Source organism: Oncorhynchus tshawytscha, linkage group LG01 (genome assembly GCF_018296145.1).
Source record: "Oncorhynchus tshawytscha isolate Ot180627B linkage group LG01, Otsh_v2.0, whole genome shotgun sequence".
NCBI classification, from domain to species: Eukaryota; Metazoa; Chordata; class Actinopteri; order Salmoniformes; family Salmonidae; genus Oncorhynchus; species Oncorhynchus tshawytscha.
The window spans coordinates 19,294,067-19,311,754 of NC_056429.1; the positions used below are offsets into that span (position 1 = coordinate 19,294,067).

The 17,688-nt window shown below is 44.9% G+C and overlaps 1 protein-coding gene across 1 annotated transcript; it reads right to left on the reverse strand.

Moving 5' to 3' along the window:
* Window positions 1-16,249: 16,249 nt before the first annotated feature.
* LOC121847447 (ankyrin repeat domain-containing protein 24-like) lies at window positions 16,250-16,872 on the reverse strand. Its single transcript, XM_042328572.1, has 2 exons — window positions 16,650-16,872; window positions 16,250-16,378 (listed from the first exon to the last, which is right to left on the reverse strand). The coding sequence occupies exons 1-2, from the start codon at window positions 16,805-16,807 to the stop codon at window positions 16,303-16,305; spliced, it is 234 nt and encodes a 77-aa protein (XP_042184506.1). The 5' UTR covers window positions 16,808-16,872; the 3' UTR covers window positions 16,250-16,302.
* Window positions 16,873-17,688: the final 816 nt, after the last annotated feature.

Consider the following 17,688-nt stretch of genomic DNA (forward strand, 5'->3'; position numbering starts at 1 on the left):
TCATCTTTTTAAGTGGGAGAACTTGCACAATTGGTGGCTGACTAAATACTTTTTTTGGCCCACTGTACCACAGCAGAAGACAGTAGTGTGTGCTGCATCTATGTATACCCCGAGAGCAAATGGCAAATTTTCTTGCCATGCCAAATCACACTTTAATCAATGAATGGAGTGGACTGAAAGTCAAATCATCCTTTTTATTGTGAAACTTTCTATAAGCTGCTGATGTATGGGGAGAGGGGGGTGTACATACTGTAGAACATCCCATAGTGTGTTCTGATTGACTGTCCTCTTTTGTTTGCTTCCTATTCTATTGTACCAGTCCTCCAATCAATAATCTTCATGAGCATAGGCCCTTATTGATTTGATCACCATCCTGTGTTGTTAATGGCAACATGTTTTATCAATAGATAGGGGATGTCCTGGTATTTACTGGGTCTTCCAGGCACAGGGAGACAGGGGACATGGCTTTCTGTGATGTTAGTGTACTTTACAGTATGGAACTTTTCCAAATGACCCCTTTGCTTTATCAGGCCTTTCTTGTATCTACTCTTCTTTGAACTAAATACATTTTTTTCAATAAAATTTGTCAAAATTAAGGTTATTCAAATGTGTGGGGTTTGTGTTGAATCCAATCCACATCATTCGGGGTGGCAAGTACCGTAATGGTTAGAGCGTTGGACTAGAAACCGAAAGGTTGCAAGATTGAATCCCTGAGCTGACAAGGTAAAAATCTGTCGTAAATAAATAAAAACTCTTCTTCTGTCTGGATTGATTAGGAATGTTGGATGATGTTTTAAAGTGAGATGTACATACTGCATGGAGCGGCTTCATGTAAAGTCCAGCTGTCAGGCATTATTTGAGCACATGGCATCCCCCAATGAAGACTGGTCTTTTCCATTTAAAGGACCCATGAGCACCAACATGTGAAGTTCCTAGAAGTATGTCAAATGAAAGCTAAAAGTATATATATATACAGTGGGGCAAAAAAGTATTTAGTCAGCCACCAATTGTGCAAGTTCTCCCTCTTAAAAAGACAAGAGAGGCCTGTAATTTTCATCATATGTACACTTCAACTATGACAGACAAAATGAGAAAAAGAAATCCAGAAAATCATATTGTAGGATTTTTAATGAATTTATTTGCAAATTATGGTGGAAAATAAGTATTTGGTCACCTACAAACAAGCAAGATTTCTGGCTCTCACAGACCTGTAACTTCCTCTTTAAGAGGCTCCTCTGTCCTCCACTCTGTATTAATGGCACCTGTTTAAACTTGTTATCAGTAAAAAAAGACACCACAGCCTCTTTCAGACGGAACACTTCCTTAGACAGCTCAATTATCTACACACAACAAGGGTGGAAGGGAGAACCTAGATCCCTTCATTTCCCAAGGTCATTTTCTCAGTTCCAAATCACACTCATGCCCTCACCCTTTGGCACTATGTGTAGATATAAAGGAGTGTATAGTAATATGGCACCCAGCTTCCCAGAGGGCAAGGAACCTAAACCCTATGTTCTGGAAGAAGTGCCAGGGGATAGGTTGGCTGACGACTCAAACTGAATGTAATTCCGCTGTTCAGGAGCATCCTGTTTCCATTGATCATCCTTGAGATGTTTCTACAACTTGATTGAAGTCCACCTGTGGTAATTTCAATTGATTGGACATGATTTAGAAAGTCACACACCTGTCTACATAAGGTCCCACAGTTGACAGTGCATGTCAGAGCAAAAGCCAAGCCATGAGGTTGAAGGAATTGTCCGTAGAGCTCAGACAGAATTTTTTTGAGGCTCAGATCTGGGGAAGGGTAGCAAAACATTTGAGCAGCATTGAAGGTCCCCAAGAACACAGTGGCCTCCATCATTCTTAAATGGAAGAAGTTTGGAACCACCAAGACTCTTCCTAGAGCTGGCCGCCCGGCCAAACTGAGCCATCGGGAGAGAAGAGCCTTGGTCAGGGAGGTGACCAAGAACCCGATGGTCACTCTAACAGAGCTCCAGAGTTCCTCTGGGGAGACAGGAGAAACTTCCAGAAAGACAGCCATCTCTGCAGCACTCCCCCAATCAGGCCTTTATGGTAGAGTGGCCAGACTGAAGCCACTCCTCAGTAAAAGGCACATGACAGCCCGCTTGGAGTTTGCCAAAAGGCACCTAAAGACTCTCAGACCATGAGAAACAAGATTCTCTGGTCTGATGAAACCAAGATTGAACTCTTTGGTCTCAATGACAAGCATCACGCCTGGAGGAAACATAGCACCTTCCCTGCGGTGAAGCATGGTGGTGGCAGCATCATGCTATGGGGATGTTTTTCAGTAGCAGGGACTGGGAGACTAGTCAGGATTGAGGAAAAGATGGAGTAAAGTACAGAGAGATCCTTGATGAAAATCTGTTCCAGAGCGCTCAGGACCTCAGATTGGGGCAGCCAAGACAACACAGGAGTAGCTTCGTGTTACGCACGCCTCTATGAGGGAACGCAACACCCTGCTACAACTAAACTCTCCGTGAAGGGAAAGAGGTATGTACTGTAGGTGCGAGTAAGGATGACAACAGACAGAATGTGGTACCGTTTTACAAGGACTTTATTCCTTTACACGGTAATATGGGGAAAAGGGGCTGGACGGAACCAAAGCAAAGAAAGTAAATCTCTCTCCTATCTTACCTGCCTACCCACTACTTACCTAATTTAGCACCACCTGGTGCCCTAACCAAAATACAGGGGGTGGTCCGCCCAGGTCTTACCTAGTGTGCCTAGACAGTGAATATACTATGGGTATATGTATGCCCACGGGCCTCTTGCCTAAGCACTCCCAAGGTGCCTTCCCCTTCCCCCCTGGGAACAAATGAAACAGAATATTAAACAATTTCACAAACAAACTAAGAAACAAAGGACATCAAATAGGCTCTACCTGAGCAACAAACTCACAGAACATACCACTTCCCAGCAATGAACTCCCAGCAAACTCAACCTCTAGCAAAATCTCTCTGCAATGACCTCCCAGCAAATCTCTAGCAAATCTCTTTAGCAAAATCTCTGCAATGACCTCCCAGCAAATCTCTCTCCTGAACAGAACACTGGCTTTTATATAGCTTCAGATTGAATGGGTAATTGGAGACAGCTGAGTCTTGACGAGGGGGCGGGGTCAGCTCCCCAATTAGCCATGGAGTCGACCAATTAGCTGCTTGAGGGATTTCAGGAAGCCATTTCCTGAAATAAACACATGCAAATACACAAACTACAACACATAAACTGGGGAACGTAACACTTCGGGACAAGTCTCAATGTTCTAGAGTGGCCCAGCCAGAGCCTGGACTTGAACCCGATCAAACATCTCTAGAGACCTGAAAATAGCTGTGCAGCGATGCTCCCCATCCAACCTGACAGAGCTGGAAAGGATCGGCAGAGAATAATTGGAGAAACTCCCCAAATACAGGTGTACCAACCTTGTAGCGTCATACCCAAGAGATTCGAATCACTGCCAAAGGTGCTTTAACAAAGTACTGAGTGAAGGGTCTGACTACTTAAGTAAATGTCATGTTTCAGTTTTTATGTTTTATAAATGTGCATAAATGTCTAAAAACCTGTTTTTGCTTTGTCATTATGGGTTATTGTGTGTAGATTGATGAGGGGAAAACATTATTTTATACATTTTAGAATAAAGCTGTAACGTAACAAAATGTGGAAAAAGTCAAGGGGTCTGAATACTTTCCGAATGCACTGTACATTCAGTCTGTGACCGCAACTGTAGAAGCTGTTTCTGCTGACGTAAAAGTGAGGGGCGTTGTACAAAACAAGTCATCAGCGATTGGATCGTCTGTAACCAATCAGAGTATCAAAGCCTATTTCTATTTCCGAAATGCTTTCCCACGTGTGTTCAGGCTCTGGCCCAACCCATCGGTTTTTTGGGACCAATCAGAATGGTTTGAATGTGTTCGCATTTGAAAAGTCGTCAGGGAGGAGATCAAATCCAGACTCCTCGTGTAGAATAAATGTTAGTTGGTGTGGTGTTTGACCAGAGTGATGTGGATGGGTAGCCAGGCAAAGGGGGAGGGGCTAGGGGTTGATTTTGAATAAAGGACATGGTCGCTAAATTTTACTTCTATCATTTGTGTCTCAGTCTTACCTTGCGGTCCTTCTCCTTGACCAGGGCCTGGGAGTCCTGGATGTCTTTGTGGAGCTCCTGGACGTGGCTGGACTGGGCCTGCAGGTCAGCCAGCTGTTGCTGCGCCGTGGCCAGCTGAGCCTCGGCCACCTGACACTCACTCTTATTAAACAGAGCCTCACGCTGCACCTGGAACACCTGTTGGGAGGGAGTCAGGGGAGAATGGGGAGAGAGAGGGGAGTGAGGAGAGATAAAGACAAGTGGAGGAGGGAGAGCACGTCGATGGCCATGAAAGGAAAGGTGGCAAGGAGATACTGTATAGAACACACACATAACTAATGCTAGGAGAAAGGAAGTCCTGGTGCACATCAGTCCAATGTGTAGTCAGTAACATGTGGCTTGTGGTTAACTCTTGAGTTAAGGTTTCAGTCTCTAACTTTGTTACAATTCTCTGTATTTTGGTGAACAGGAACAAATACAACACACCTCGGGTGCAAGGCTTCTTGTGTTTGCGTGTGAGGTTGTTGAATTGGGCGGTGAATGCGTTGATCTCGGCCTGCAGTGAGAGGCGCTGGGACTCGTGGTCCTCCTTGGACACCAGTCCCTGTTCCACAGCCTTCTGGGACCTCAGGTCTCTCAGCTCTGTCTCCTTCACACTCAAAGCCTCCTTGGCCTCCGCCGCACTGTTCTCACTGGAGACATGATTACACACAGGTGGATTGTATTTATCATCATTAGTCATTTAGGTCAACATTGGATCATTCAGAGATCCTCACTGAACTTCTGGAGAGAGTTTTCTGCACTGAAAGTAAAGGGGCTGAATCATTTTGCACGCCCAATTTTTCAGTTTTTGATTTGTTAAAAAAGTTTGAAATATCCAATAAATGTCGTTCCACTTCATGATTGTGTCCCACTTGTTGTTGATTCTTCACAAAAAAAATATAGTTTTATATCTTTATGTTTGAAGCCTGAAATGTGGCAAAAGGTCGCAAAGTTCAAGGGGGCCGAATACTTTCGCAAGGCACTGTACTTTTACTGTAGGCTACAGTAATTGATTGTGGGTCATACATGATGACAGAGGGTTTGTTATTAGTGCCAAATTATATTGATTGCACAACCCCTTGATTTTTATCTACAATTTGTAGATTTTTAAATACAAGCCTAATGTCCATTCACTTAGGACCTCAACGTAGTATGATTTGAGTCTAACAGTTCATTCTTGCCATTTGCTAGAATACCATTTGAAGCTAACCTTAACTTTGTCATGCTCCTCCCAGGGTATAAGGTCCTGTTGTGTGGCCTGTAGTTGGGCATCCAGCCTGGCCGTCTCTGTCTGGGCGTGGCATTGCAAAGCCCTCTCCGCCTGCAGTTCCTGGGCTGTCTGGGCCAGCTGCTCCGACAGAGCCGTCAGCACCTCTGTGTGTTGGGACAGGGGTACTGCATGTCTCAGGTGGAGGGTGTCCTGAGACCAACCCTCACGCTCCGCACACAGACAGTCCGGAGCCTGAGCTGCTTCCTGCCTAGCCACCTCCAGTTCCTCCCTCACCCGTCTCAGGGAGCACTCTGATATTAGAGAGGAAATATCACAGAAGTAGAGAGTGCTCTTATTGGTGAGAAGTATCACCACGCAAAGCTAAGAAAGAGCTCTGATTGGACAGAACCCACTGGGGTCAGATGTTAATTCAACATCTATTCCACATTGGTTCAATGTAATTTCTTCAAAATAATGTGGAAACAACGTTGATTTAACCAGTGTGTGCCCAGTTGGAAGTGAAAGCAAATGAATGGTTATAAACTAGTTATTTACAGCTTACCACCGTAATTAACTACAGTAAAATAATTTGTCCTTATGCCCCAAAGAGAGCAACATTTTTTGATAAGTGACAGAGAACATTATAATAGCGGAGTAGCTAGGTTTCCATCCAATTGGCGACAGATTTCATGCAGATTTCCCACCAGAGATGTGTTTTCATCATACTGACTTGCTGCAGATAAACGGCTGTGCATGATAAAGTAGTGCACATGAAACTAACTTTTGCGGTTAAAGTTAAATGAGATTCCATTGCATTTTCAACTCTACCAAGGTTTTTTTCCACAAAAACCTTAAATGGCAAACGTGCCCACTCTGGTCTTGGAACAAGTGCTCTAGCCAACAGCTTGCAGATACAGAGCTGGTAGGCTAGTCTACATGATGAGATTATTATGGATAAAAGCTAGATCATTTTGGGGGGTCATTTCATCTGTAGCCTAATAAACTGCAATAAACCGAGTCAATAAACATATCATTGCGTGACTCCAACTTTATTTCGATATGATGGTTATTATATCAATATTTATGCATAAAGGCTTTTCCTCCGATGTTTTTTGAATAATCAATTTTACAGACATAAAAAGAACCCACAATGTCGAACAAACAAATTGTCTGCAGACAATTATGAAATTGTTCCGGCATTTCCTGTTTCCAACAGCCCGGTCATTACTTTTTTCATGCATCAGGTAATTCATCTGCATGAAATGGTTTGATGGAAACCTGATTAGTAACAGGACACCAGGTTGACACCAGGGAAAAACATACCTGATGTGATGGAGGGCTCTTACCCTTCCGACCTCTCTTCCTCATCTCCCTGACAGTGTGTGGGGCTGGTTGACCGTAGTCTCTCCAGCTCCAGTTGGGCCTCGTTCAGTCTCAGGCTGGCCTCGGACCTCTCCCTGGCCAGCTGCTCACACTGCAGACCAGGGTCACCTGCACATCGTCCATCTCCGAACGGGGAACACAGTCCCTCAGCTTCCCCTCCAGCTCCACCACACGGCCCTGGAGCCTACGCAACACCTCTCTGTCTGGCTCTACCACTCTCTCTCTCTTTCCCCCAGCTCCCCCTGACTCTTTGCTCTCCACCGGGGTGGCCTCCAGTTCGCTCACCCTCTCCCCTCCTCCGTCCTCCTTTTCAAACTCTTTCTGTCCCTTTCTTTTCCAGGGCCGCCTGTAGTTCCTCAACTTTCTTTCTCAGCTGTTTGACTGTGTCATTGTCTTCTGCGCTCTCCCTTCCTCTGTCCCTCCCCCTCTACCTCCCTCAGGCCCGCTCCCTCCCTCTGTCCCTCCCCCTCTAACTCCCTCAGGCCCGCTTCCTCCCTCTGTCCCTCTCCTTGTCCCCCTCTCTCTTTCAGCGCCTCCTCCAGCTCCCTCACAGCTGCTGCATCTCCAGGATCACCACCTCGCCACTGCCCCTGGGGGGGGTCTCTCTCACTCCCCATTCCCCCTGCCTGTTCCCCAGAATATACCCCCAGGTGCACCTGTTCTCTCAGCTCCTCCAGCTCAGACTGGGTGTGGGCCAGCTGCTCCTCCAGCTCAGACTGGGAGTGGGCCAGCTGCTCCTCCTTGCCACACAGCCTCTCCCTCAGCTCATCACTGCTCTCATCCTCAGTCCCCTCCTTCCCCTTCCCCTCTGTCCCCTCCTTCTCCTCTGCCCCTGTCTCTCCCTCTCCTCCTCCCTCCACAGTCTCCTCACACCTGGAGGTGAAAAAAAATAAACATCAGAACTGAAGTGAAGTGAGAGGCTTACCTATGGTTGGCATATTGTGTTAGAATCTTCAATTACAATAAAATCAAATCAAATTTTATTTGTCACATACACATGGTTAGCAGATGTTAATGACAGTGTAGCGAAATGCTTGTGCTTCTAGATGTTAATGACAGTGTAGCGAAATGCTTGTGCTTCTAGTTTCCGACAATGCAGTAATAACCAACGAGTAATCTAACCTAACAATTTCACAACAACTACCTTATACACACACAAGTGTAAAGGGATGAAGATTATGTACATACAAATATTTGAATGAGTGATGGTACAGAACGGCATAGGCAAGATGCAGTATATGGTATAGAGTACTGTATATACATATGAGATGAGTAATGTAGGGTATGTAAACATTATATTAAGTGGCATTGTTTAAAGTGGCTAGTGATACATTACATCAAGATGGCAAGATGCAGTAGATGGTATAGAGTACAGTATATACATATGAGATGAGTAATGTAGGGTATGTAAACATTATATTAAGTGGCATTGTTTAAAGTGACTAGTGATACATTTTTACACAACTTTTTCCATTATTAAAGTGGCTAGAGTTGAGTCAGTATGTTGGCAGCAGCCACTCAATGTTAGTGGTGGCTGTTTAACAGTCTGATGGCCTTGAGATAGAAGCTGTTTTTCAGTCTCTCGATCCCTGCTTTGATGCACCTGTAGTGACCTCGCCTTCTGGATGATAGCGGGGTGAACAGGCAGTGGCTCGGGTGGTTGTTGTCCTTGATGATCTGTATGGCCTTCCTGTGACATCGGGTGGTCTAGGTGTCCTGGAGTGCAGGTAGTTTGCCACCAGTGCTGCGTTGTGCAGACCTCACTACCCTCTGGAGAGCCTTACGGTTGTGGGCGGAGCAGTTGCTGTACCAGGCGGTGATACAGCCTGACAGGATGCTCTCGATTGTGCATCTGTAAAAGTTTGACAGTGCTTTTAGTGACAAGTCAATTATCTTCAGCCTCCTGAGGTGCTGCTGTGCCTTCTTCACCACGCTGTCTGTGTGGGTGGACCAATTCAGTTTGTCCATGATGTGTACGCCGAAGGAACTTAAAACTTACTACCCTCTTCACTACTGTCCCATCGATGTGGATAGGGGGGTGCTCCCTCTGCTGTTTCCTGAAGTCCACGATCTCCTCCTTTGTTTTGTTGACGTTGAGTGTGAGGTTATTTTCCTGACACCACACTCCGAGGGTCCTCACCTTCTCCCTGTAGGCCGTCTCGTCGTTGTTGGTAATCAAGCCTACCACTGTTGTGTCGTCTGCAAACTTGATGATTGAGTTGGAGGCGTGCATGGTCACGCAGTCGTGGGTGAACAGGGAGTACAGGAGAGGGCTCAGAACGCATCCTTGTGGGGCCCCAGTGTTGAGGATCAGCGGGGTGGAGATGTTGTTACCTACCCTCACCACCTGGGGGCGGCCCGTCAGGAAGTCCAGTACCCAGTTGTACAGGGCGGGGTCGAGACCCAGGGTCCAGGGAGCTTGATGACGAGTTTGGAGGGTACTATGGTGTTAAATGCTGAGCTGTAGTGGATGAACAGCATTCTCACATAGGTATTCCTCTTGTCCAGATGGGTTAGGGCAGTGCGTAGTGTGGTTGCGATTGCTTCGTCTGTTGACCTATTTGGTCGGTAAGCAAATTGGAGTGGGTCCAGGGTGTCAGGTAGGGTGGAGGTGATATGGTCCTTGACTAGTCTCTCAAAGCACTTCATGATGACGGAAGTGAGGTAGTCGTTTAGCTCAGTTACCTTAGCTTTCTTGGGAACAGAAACAATGGTGGCCCTCTTGAAGCATGTGGCAACAGTAGACTGGGATAAGGATTGATTGAATATGTCCGTAAACACACCAGCCAGCTGGTGAGCGCATGCTCTGAGGACATGGCTGGGGATGCCGTCTGGGCCTGCAGCCTTGCGAGGGTTAACACGTTTAAATGTTTTACTTACGTCGGCTGCAGTGAAGGAGAGTCCACAGGTTTTGGTAGCGGGCCGTGTCAGTGGCACTGTATTGTCCTCAAAGCGAGCAAAGAAGTTGTTTAGTCTGTCTGGGAGCAAGACATCCTGGTCCGCGATGGAGCTGGTTTTCCTTTTGTAATTCATGATTGACTGTAGACCCTGCCACATACCTCTTGTGTCTGAGCCGTTGAATTGCGACTCTACTTTGTCTCTATACTGAAGCTTAGCTTGTTTGATTGCCTTGCGGAGGGAATAGCTACACTGTTTGTATTCGGTCATGTTTCCGGTCACCTTGCCCTGGCTAAAAGCAGTGGTTCGCGCTTTCAGTTTCGCGCGAATGCTTATATCAATCCACGGTTTCTGATTTGGGAATGTTTTAATAGTTGCTGTGGGTACGATATCGCTGATGCACTTGCTAATAAACTCGCTCACCGAATCAGTGTATTCATCAATGTTGTTTGACGCAATGCGGAACATATCCCAATCCACGTAATAGCTTGAAGCGTGGAATCAGATTGTTCGGACCAGCGTTGAACAGACCTGAGCGCGGGAGCTTCCTGTTTTAGTCTGTCTATAGGCTGGGAGCAACAAAACGGAGTCGTGGTCAGATTTTCCAAAAGGAGGGCGGGGGAGGGCCTTATATGCGTCGCGGAAGTTAGAATAACAATGATCCAGGTTTTTTATTAGCCCTGGTAGCACAATCGATATGCTGATAGAATTTAAGGAGTCTTGTTTTCAGATTAGCCTTGTTAAAATCCCCAGCTACAATGAATGCAGCCTCAGGATGTGTGGTTTCCAGTTTACTGTGGCTGGCAGGGTTCAAATTACATATTGACTCTTTAGTGGGCTTAAAGACTCTAAAATAGGACTGGACCAGTGTTAATATGTTGAAGCCTTCTGGGGGTGTCCATGTTAATATATTACTGTAGTCCACTCCAGGGCACCTCTACAAATTGAACTCTAACCTTAGTGAGTGATGTAAATGTGACATTTTAGTAATTTAGCAGATACTCTTATCCAGAGGGTATACAGTGGGGCTGGTGTTGTGGGTAATAATCCTTACCCCTCTCCCGCCATGCTGGAGGCCTCAGATGAAGCCTGGGCCTGGGAGTAGCGCTCCTGTAGAGCTTCAAACTCCCTCCTGAGTCAGTCATACAGGGCCGTGGGGACAAAGTCTGGGCCGGTTGTCTGCATGTCAGGGTCATCCTTCTCAAACATCTCCAGCATCTGCAAACCACACAAAATCACAGTACAGAAATAATCAGTAAGGGTTTTCTTTCTTCGCTAACAGTTGTGATGTGTCTCATAAGTCAAGCATCCTATTTTTATGTCACAATTCAACATTCACAGAACTGCTTCCTCTCCTCTTCCTTCATGACAGCTTCATAGTTAGCTTTTGTGCTGTACCACCATCCTTGCTGCCCCTCACACACAGTCCCAGACAAACCCTCCAATGGTAGCCTGGTTATAACCAATGATTTATATATACAGTACACTAGATGGTTGATAGGAGGCGTTGTGTTGAAGCCACTGTGCCTCCATCTTGGCAAGCCCTCACCATTGTAGAAAATAGGAAACTATAGAAATGCATGTATTAATATCTACATTAGTTTTTGCCATGTTTATTCTATTACAGACACCTTAATACAAATAAAAAAATACAAAATATATTAAAACATTTCCCTGAAAGCATAATTTTTAGAGATAACTAATGTTACTGTCCCCACTACAACAAACAAACAAATGTAATTTTGACCTTTAAACATTTAATTGAAATACTGTAGAATTCCATTCATGCCTATGGAGGACTGTTACGTACTGGGGAGTGTCAATATGGGCGACCAGTGGGTTCAAAGCCTCTCAATGGCCAATAAATAGCATCAGCAAGCCAGGGTTTAAATACACGGAATAAAAATATAAACGCACAATAAAAGGCCACTCTAAAATGTGCGTTTTGTCACACAGCACAATACCTCAGATGTCTCAATTCTTGAGGGAATGTGCAATTGGCATGCTGACTGCAGGAACGTCCACCAGAGCTGTTGCTCTACTATAAACCACCTCCAATTTGGCAGTACGTCCAACAGGCCTCACAACCGCAGACCACGTTTAACCACGCCAGCCCAGGACCTCCACATCCGGCTTCTTCACCTGCGGGATTGTCTGAGACCAGCCACCCAGACAGCTGATGAAACTGAGGAGTATTTCTGTCCGTAATCAAGCTTTTTTTGTAGGGAAAAACTCATTCTGATTGGCTGGGCCTGGCTCGCCAGTGGTTGGGTCCGGCTCCCAAGTGGGTGGGCCAATGGCTGCGCCCCTGCTCAGTCATGTGAAATCCATAGATTAGGGCTTAATGAATTTATTTGAATTGACTGATTTCCTTATATGAGCTGTAGCTAAGTAAAATCGTTGAAATTGTTGCATGTTGCCTTCATATTTTTGTTCACTATACTATTCACTACACATTGGCTATAACCCTTTGTCCTAATTCTGTCTACTTGTACAGACCATGACCCAGTTAGTGAAGAAAGCCTGCACCAAGTCTCTGTGTGATGCTATTATTCTATTTATACCTAGGTACTGCTTCATCATAGACCTATAAAGTGGTGATATGACAAACGGTCCAATCTGACGCTGTTCAGCCATCCTTGAACCAGTCCATCATCATCTGCTGACTGGGACTTCTCTGGTCTGGATGACCTTTTGATAACCCCATTTTATCAATGAATCAGCTATGTGTGTGTGTGTGTGTATGTGTTCTTACCTGCACTTTGAGGACCAGCTCCTGGTTCTGTGAGGTCAGCTCATCCACCTGTCTGCATAGCTCAGCCACAGTGTCTGGGTCTGCAGGACCAGGAGAGGTAGAGTTCGGGGAGTTTGCCTCCTCCTCGTCTAGAGCAGAGGGAGACTCTCTGGACCGCCTGGAGAGCAGCTTCTCAACACCTTCAAGATATACGGGGTAAATCAATGTCATATTTTGTCAAACATATTGCAAAACATCAGCCATTACCATGGCAGTAGAATTTGAGTGAAATTCATCTAGTTATGATGTATGACTCATTAGGGTTCTACAACCTAGTCCATACATCCATCCAACATTTGGTCCATTTAACAAATATACAAATGCCGTATCTTAATCTGATCATCCTGTTGTTGCAGGAAATGCAAGCTTGTAGTGTATTTGGGGTTTAAAAAGGCTTCCAAAGTTTGTAATTTCCTCCTTATTTCAGACACGATTTGCACAAACAAAGAATGTATTAAGCCCTACAAACAATGTCCATTCATTATAATCCACATACGTAATAATTCACATTTCCTGTTGCTGCAGGATTATTTTTTCTGCTGTAAGAAACTGGGACAAAAATTAAGATACGGCATCTGTAACAATTTGCCAGCAGCATTCCCTCTCTCCCCCCACACACACATAGGAAGTCCAGTATGTCATCATCTGAGTCACTGGCTCCGATCACCTGACCTGCCTTCAGCTCCTCCAGCTCAGTCTGTAGCCTGTCCCGCTCTGCCTCCGCCTGTTCCAGACACTCTCTCAGCTGGGTCAGCTAGCACAGGGAGACAGTGAGTGCACAGCTATTACCAGATTTCTAACATCCTTTCAGATATATGAGAAGTTTCCAAGGAATGGGGGTTTGAGCTTGATCTCAGGCTGGGAAATGAACAGTGCATGCAGTACCTCCTCCAAGGCAGTGGGTGCGCTGTTCTGCTGCTGCTCCAGACCTTTAATCTTCTGGAGCAGACGCCCCCTTTCCAGACACAGCCTTCGGATCTCCTCAAAAACCTCATTCTCCGTCTCACAGACACACACAAGGAAATCCATATCAGTGGTATCACAGCCAAACAGCAGCACCATACTCATTAGCAGTCTCAAATTTAATGCAGTAGATAGTGATTCACTATGTATTGTCTGTTACTTTAGTCATGAATAGTGCTCTTCAAAATTGATATCGAAAGATGAATCCCTTGAATTGAGTTGTGTTGAGTTACCATAAATATAAGCCTATTTTATCTCCTGTATGCTTAGGTGCTCTGCATACAGTATGCCGTGGCAGGGGAAGTAACTCACGAGGTTGGCCTGATTAGAGCACCGTGTCTCTAGAGACTGAGCTGAGGGAGAGGCAGGGGGAGGAGAGCTCTGGGGGGCAGGAGAAGGTAGGGGTGGAGAGTCCTGGAACATTGTTATTAAAGTTAGTATGATCATCACAGCCTAGCATAAGTTAGAGTAAGTAAGAATCATATATAAAGTATTTTATAAAAACGGTGCCATCCATCCCTGGAGTTGGCCTCGTACCTGGGGAGGGGAGCGAGGTGGAGGAGGGGCTTTCCTATTGCAGGGGGTGGTCCCCCCTGGCAGAGGAGGGGGCTGCCTCTGGAGACACAGACAAGCAGAAGGAACAGGGGAACAGGAGAGAAATAGCAGCAAGGACAAAAGCAAAGCCAGGCAGTACTATAGCCCAAAACGTTGTGAAATTAGCTTTTAATGTGTGATGTTACTTCAGCTGTTGTTGTTCAAAAGATGTTGTTGTAGATTGAAAATGGGATAATAAGTTGGTGTTCCTTCTTATGTTGTAAATTCTATTACGTACAATCTAGAAATAGTTGTGTTATGTTTTTACATGTACTGAATGTGTAGTGAGTGAAAATGAAAAGCTGAGTGGTCAGTTACCTCCTCGCCATTGTTCTCAGTGGCTATGTATGCATTGGGAGAGACAAATGGAAAATCTTTTTAACCTCTGGTCCATTGAGATTCAATACATGCACACACACACACACACTGTAGTTCTAGCTAAGAAGCATACCGGCCCATAAAACTCCTCCTGTATAACGTAGCACTCAGTATAACACCACACAGCCCTACTGTAAGCTGTAAGACACAAGAGTCCTCATATATCACAGATACATCAGAGACATTTCAGGCACTGCTCTGCTTCCATTCATCTCAATTTCAAACGAAGCACACATCTGTTTTTTGTAAATCACCAAGCCTTTGTTTGAAGATAAAAGTGCAGCAAGCCTCTCTGTTTCAGGCTTTTACAATTACCCCCAGCTGTCCCCTTTACTTCATCCACTTCCTCACATTACAGCCATTTCCTGGGGGACCAGAGTAGGGCCATAGACTAGGCCATAGAATTACCACTGATAGAAAGGATTATGATCCATGGATTCTGGTACAGTACATTAAATAGCATACAAAGTGTTGTAGTAGTTGCCAATGCTAATTAATTGAACATTTGAAATTGTACACCAAATATGGCCCCTGGTATAACCAGCAGGGAATGTGGTCTGTTCTATCAATTATAATTACAGTGCCTTGCGAAAGTATTCGGCCCCTTTGAACTTTGCGACCTTTTGCCACATTTCAGGCTTCAAACATAAAGATATAAAACTGTATTTTTTTGTGAAGAATCAACAACAAGTGGGACACAATCATGAAGTGGAACGACATTTATTGGATATTTCAAACTTTTTTAACAAATCAAAAACTGAAAAATTGGGCGTGCAAAATTATTCAGCCCCCTTAAGTTAATACTTTGTAGCGCCACCTTTTGCTGCGATTACAGCTGCAAGTCGCTTGGGGTATGTCTCTATCAGTTTTGCACATCGAGAGAGTGAAATTTTTTCCCATTCCTCCTTGCAAAACAGCTCGAGCTCAGTGAGGTTGGATGGAGAGCATTTGTGAACAGCAGTTTTCAGTTCTTTCCACAGATTCTCGATTGGATTCAGGTCTGGAATTTGACTTGGCCATTCTAACACCTGGATATGTTTATTTTTGAACCATTCCATTGTAGATTTTGCTTTATGTTTTGGATCATTGTCTTGTTGGAAAACAAATCTCCATCCCAGTCTCAGGTCTTTTGCAGACTCCATCAGGTATTCTTCCAGAATGGTCCTGTATTTGGCTCCATCCATCTTCCCATCAATTTTAACCATCTTCCCTGTCCCTGCTGAAGAAAACCAGGCCCAAACCATGATTCTGCCACCACCATGTTTGACAGTGGGGATGGTGTGTTCAGGGTGATGAGCTGTGTTGCTTTTACGCCAAACATAACGTTTTGCATTGTTGCCAAAAAGTTCAATTTTGGTTTCACCTGACCAGAGCACCTTCTTCCACATGTTTGGTGTGTCTCCCAGGTGGCTTGTGGCAAACTTTAAACAACACTTTTTATGGATATCTTTAAGAAATGGCTTTCTTCTTGCCACTCTTCCATAAAGGCCAGATTTGTGCAATATACGACTGATTGTTGTCCTATGGACAGAGTCTCCCACCTCAGCTGTAGATCTCTGCAGTTCATCCAGAGTGATCATGGGCCTCTTGGCTGCATCTCTGATCAGTCTTCTCCTTGTATGAGCTGAAAGTTTAGAGGGACGGCCAGGTCTTGGTAGATTTGCAGTGGTCTGATACTCCTTCCATTTCAATATTATCGCTTGCACAGTGCTCCTTGGGATGTTTAAAGCTTGGGAAATCTTTTTGTATCCAAATCCGGCTTTAAACTTCTTCACAACAGTATCTCGGACCTGCCTGGTGTGTTCCTTGTTCTTCATGATGCTCTCTGCGCTTTTAACGGACCTCTGAGACTATCACAGTGCAGGTGAATTTATACGGAGACTTGATTACACACAGGTGGATTGTATGTATCATCATTAGTCATTTAGGTCAACATTGGATCATTCAGAGATCCTCTGGCCCGTGAGCCAGGATGACCTCCAGACAGTCCAGATGACCCTGAGACGCACAGAGGGGGAACCTACCAGGAAGAGAATAACACTGGTTATGAATATAACCAACAAGAAGATCATCAACATTAATAATGACAACAAAGAAAGTAGAAAATATTTAAACTCTTTACCCTCTCTCACTGACGGTTTGAACATAAAGGGACGTTTCGTGGACACATTTAAACCTAGTCCAATACTAACAAGCAAGTTCAATAACGATTCTCCATTGAAAGTACTTCTTAGTCCAAGACTAGGCTTATCCTGTGTCAAGGAAACTGGCCCTAAGTGTTTGGTACTTACACTGACTTCCCCTCTGCATCCAGTTTGGTGGGGAAGAGTCCCTTCTTCACAATCAGAGCAGCTACTTTGTCAGGTTGGTTCTGCCCTACAGCCTGCAGTAGTCTCTCATCACTCTTACTCCAGTCCTGGCTCTGAGGGGATAGGGACAGATGGATCATAACCCGGTCACAACCTGGGGCTGATCAGAGCTAACCAAATGACTGTACATGCTGTACTATACAGAGTAGACCCTGACCCCCAATCTGATTACACACTGTACAAAGGTCTGAGTGATGACTAACCATACAGTCGGTCTAGATGAGACACTACTAAATCTAATACTGCGTATCTCATCGAAGTGAAATGAAGACGGACACACAGTACCATCTGCTTGCTTTTATGGTAACATTACACACAGTGCACAAAATCACTTTCAACAGTTTTTTCCAGAGAAAGTAACCCTTTGTGAGAGAAAGAACAATGAAAAGACAGCTCAGGTCAAACAGAGAGGGATACCTACCACCAGTAAGATGAAACAAGGACAGAAAAAACACTTCATCAGGCTCAGAGCTGACAATCCATAGAGCCAAAGAGCTGTCCACTGTCTGACCAAAATACTGACACACACAAACATACACTACTCAACTACCCACAAGCCTCAAACACACAGTCAGAGTTGCACACCAACTTAGCACTAAATGACAAAGCATAAATATAGAGTATAACTTCACAGACAACCAATAACCCACTTGCACAATCCAGAACAGAAGAAATGTATGACAGGAGAGTCATGATGATGATGCTACATAAACATGAAGTCTATACATCCCTGTACAAACAGAAGTTCACTGCTCTAGCCCTCTAGTCTCACAGCAATGTAGTTCTCCATATGCAATGCTTTGCTCTCTCAGCCAAAACACCCTCCCCTCTTCCTGCACTGCTGTTAATGCTCTCAGGGACCTACATACTCAGTCTACAGTCTCAACCTGGCACCCACTGTCTCTCTCTCTCACACACACACCACCTCCCGCTTTCTGTGCCCTTCTTATTTCACACCCCA

Coding starts and splice junctions, on each gene's coding strand:
- LOC121847447 (XM_042328572.1), bottom strand. CDS start 16,807: ATGATCCATCTGTCCCTATCCCCTCAGAGCCAGGACTGGAGTAAGAGT. Junction 16,379..16,649: donor GATGCAGAGGGGAAGTCAGT/GTAAGTACCAAA, acceptor TCTTCCTGGTAG/GTTCCCCCTCTGTGCGTCTC.